General features: G+C 47.2%; 1 protein-coding gene across 1 annotated transcript in view; it reads left to right on the top strand.

Annotated features, from left to right (window-relative positions):
* LOC102841750 (zinc finger protein 84-like) overlaps positions 1-3,785 on the top strand; it is a 23,163-nt gene extending 19,378 nt beyond the window's left edge. The window contains exon 6 of the mRNA XM_006868348.1: positions 3,591-3,785. Coding sequence (XP_006868410.1) covers positions 3,591-3,785 — 195 coding nt within the window. The remainder of the gene's footprint in view (positions 1-3,590) is intronic.
* The last annotated feature ends 258 nt before the right edge of the window (positions 3,786-4,043 follow it).

The raw sequence follows: 4,043 nt of genomic DNA on the forward strand, positions 1-4,043 counted from the left end.
AGTTGTCTTCCAAATTTCTTGGCATAGATGAGTGACTGCCTCCAGTACTGCCTCACTTTCTTGCAAGTTTTCAATTTGTATTCCATCAATTCCTGGTGCCTTGTACTTTGCCAATTCCTTCAATGCACCTTGGATTTCTCCTTCAGTATCACTGGCTCTTGATCATATGCAATCTCTTGAAACAGTTGACCATTGGCCATTTCCTTTTGGTGCAGTGACTCTGTGTATTCCTTCCATCTTCTCTGGATGCTTTCTGCATCATTCAATCATTTGCCCAGAGAATCCTTCAATAACGAAAGTTGAGGCTTGAATTTTTTCTTCAGTTCCCCCAGCTTGAGAACTGCTGAGTGTGTTCTTCCCTTTTGGTTTTCTAGTTCCAGATCTTTGCAGATTTTGTTGTAATATTTGACTTTGTTAAGAGCTGTCTAGTGGGTTTCTACCCATAGCTGCTACCCTGTATAGGCTTTCAGAGTTGCTGCTGGTGAACTTGAACTGCCGACCTTGTGGTTCAAACTGACTTTGCAGTCCAGCGCATTATCCCACAGTGCCACACCAGGAGCGCTGTGTAACGTTATTGTTAAGTGCCTTTGAGTCGGTTCTGACCCATAGCGACCCTGTGTAGGGTTTCCAAGGAGCGACTGATGAACTTGAACCTTCAACCTTGCAGTTCAAACTGATTTTCCAGTACAGTACATTAACCCACAGCACCACACCAGGAGTCCTTTGTAAGGTTGTTGTTGGTGGCTGTGTGCTATGGAGTCGGTTCCGACCCATAGCGAACCTGCACAGGGTTTCTGAGGCTGCAAATCTTTACAGGAGCAGAAAGCCTCATCTGTCTCTCACGGAACAGCTGGTAGTTTCGAACTGCTGACCCTGAGGTTAGCAGTCTGATTCATATCCACTGTGCTACCAGTGGCAACCTTTCGATAAAACTGAGATTTCTTCTTTGTTGCTGTTAGAAGCCATGGAGTCAGTTCTGACTCACAGCGATCCCGCAGAGATTTCTTCTAGAACCATTTAAACGTACGTAGGACTTTCCTCCCAGGTTCTGCCACCAATAGGCTGTCATCAATAAACCCAAAATTCCCCCTTTCCCAAACAAAACTCTTGTTTAAACCTTCACTGAAAACACAATGAAGTATTTTTTTTTCTAAAAGGAAAGAAAATGAGTTTGTCCCAAGCCACAGGCCTCTGTGGTTTCCTAGGAACAACAGAGTTTGAGGGCAGGAAGGAGGGCGAGGACCCAGGACTCAGGTGGTGTCCTTTCTTGGGGTACCCTTGACCACACTGTAAGACTTCTGAGTAGAAATTTAAGACAGATCTAGAAAAGACTAAATAAAGATAGAGGTCGCACTTCTAAGCCATTTCCCAAGAACAAAAGAAAATGACCAAGCGCCAGGTGTATCTAATTCTTCATTGTATTCCCTGATGGAGTTTTGGAAGCCTTACACAATCTTCTCAATTAAATGAAAAGTATAAATTGGGAAAAATGGGCCTGGAGAGAAACAAACTTAGACTGTTCCTTCAACAGAGTCCCTGGGTGGCACAGGTGCCTAACTGTGAGAAGGTTGGTGGTTCGAGCCCTCCCAGAGTTGCCTTGGAAGATAGACCTAGTGATCTGCTTCTGAAAGGTCACAGCCTCGAAAACCCTTGGGAGCAGTTCAACTCTGACACACATGGGGCCACATGAATCAGTTTAACGACAGCTTGTTTCTGTGTTTGAAATTTTTCTTCCTTTGCCATCAGGACAAGTAGGACCAGGAATCTGTAGCTGACAGGGTTCCTACTATGCTGTGACCAATGTTCTTTGTTCTCTCGTGCTGATACATCAGGAATACCACAAGGGGAGGGTGTTAACAAACAGAAATTTATTCTGTCACAGTTTAGGAAGGTACAAGTCCAAACTCAGAATGCTGGCTCCAGGGGGAGGCTCTCTTTGTCGGCTCTGGGGAAAGATCCTTGTCTCCTTTCTGCATCTACTGGCTCAGCATTCCTTGAAGATCTTCACGTGTCTTGGTACTTATCTTCCCCTGAATCAAGATGAGTCACAGTGCAAAGGACCCCAGGTCCAAAGGCTACAGTCCACTTCTGGCGCTTCTTTCTTGGTCATAGTAGGTCCCTCTGAGCTCAGCGTGCTTGTTTAATCTCTTTTATATCTCAAAAGAGATTGACTCAAGAGATACCTAGTCTGGTAGAGTGCATCTGGCCTCCTGATCGTCAGAATAGTGAGAATTTACAACACAGGGGAGAATGACATCAGACCAGGGCTGGTTTTGCATAACTGCATCATGGGGGCGATGACATCATTGCATTACATCATTACCTAACGACCAAACTACTGAGTACTATGGCTCAGCCAGGTTGACACATATTTTAGGGGAACACCATTCAATCCACGGTTCTGTGACTATACAGGACCCTGGGGGGTTATAGTAACCGCCAACTTGTTTCTGATATCTCTGACAGCCATCAGAGCCAGAATCAGGATAACTTGGAGGAGAAGTGGGCGTGTTTCTCTGAGGATGCAGTATTTCTTAGCATTGAAGTCTCAGGAGGCTCTGTGGGTGATGCAAGTTGTGTTGGACTACTAACCTAAACTTTGCCGGTTTGAACCCACCCAACGGCACTGCGGAAGAAAAGCCTGGCGATGTGCTTGGTGGTGTAGTCCTAAATATGTGAATAGGGTTCTTGTGGCTGTTTTGTACACGGTTACTTGAGTCCCTGTGGGAACAGACCAAGCAGAACTCAGTGGACACAGTTCTCCAGGGGACTGCTGCCAGGTGACCGCCGGTGCCGGTGTGGTCTGGATTAATCTGGGAAGAAAGCCTAAATGGTCTCAGGAAACAGAGGAACCACGAGAGTTTCAAAAGTTCTCCACATCAGCGGACGAATTGGTGTTTGAGTACAGATTTGGCAGTTGTTGTTGGTAGTTGCCATATGGTTACTTCTGACCTGGAAGAGAACTGCCCCGGGGTCATTTCCATGGCTGTGGTCTTTTGGAAACAGATTTCTAGGCCTGGCTTCAGAGGCTCCTCTGGGTGAGTCTGAACGACTAACCTTGCAGTGGCGAGTAGCTGAGTGCTTAACTGTTTGACTCTTTGATTTAGCAGCAGGGTGTTGGAAGTACAGATGTCTGGTGAGGACTTGCATTGCTGGCAACAGCACCTAGATACATGGATGGTATTTGGTGCCATTGAGTCGATTTCAACTCAATGACCCCATGTGACAGAGCAGAATTGCTGCACAGGAAACAGATGTTGTTGTTGTTATTAAGTGACACTGAATAGGTTCCAACTTATAGCAACCCTGTATCAGGTCTCTAAGGGGGGCTGGTGGGTTTGAACCGCCAACCTTGTGGTTAGCTGTCCAGTGCTGATCCTACAGCGCCACACCAGGACTCCACAGGAAGCAGATAGCTAGGTCTTCTCCCAGAAGGGCTGTTGGGTGGGTTCCAACCTCCAATCTTTCTGTTGGCAGCTGAGCGCTTAGCCACTTGCACTACCAGGGCTCCTTCCTAGATACAGAGACTCGGCCTATATGGTGAAAATGAGCAGGTCTCTTTACTTTACTTTTTGTTTTCCTGTCACTAGAGGAGGGAACTTGAATTAAACAAGACCCTGCTCTTACAGGACTCACTGACGTTCAGTGACGTGGCTGTGAAGTTCACCTGGGAGGAGTGGCAGCTCCTGACCCCTGCTCTGAAGGCCCTGTACCGGGACGTGATGCTGGAGAACTACAGCCACCTGGTGTCCCTGGGTGAGGACAGCTCCCCTGTGTCTCTCTGAGGGTGCCCAGCCTCTGGCATCCTCTCCCTTCCCACTGCTTAACAACGCTCTTAAGAGGAAGGCTCTCAGCCCCCTTTCCTTCCCCAGACAAGGGCACCATCTCTCCACAGCTTAGAGAATCATGGTTACTTTGCTGTTGTTGTAGTTTGGTGCCGTCGAGTCAATTCCGACCTATAACAACCCTTGGTACAACAGAGCGAAAACACCACCTGGTCCTGTGTCATCCTCCATCCTCATAGTAACAGGCACTCGTGAGCC

This window comes from Chrysochloris asiatica, unplaced genomic scaffold (genome assembly GCF_000296735.1).
Source record: "Chrysochloris asiatica unplaced genomic scaffold, ChrAsi1.0 scaffold00116, whole genome shotgun sequence".
NCBI lineage: Eukaryota > Metazoa > Chordata > Mammalia > Afrosoricida > Chrysochloridae > Chrysochloris > Chrysochloris asiatica.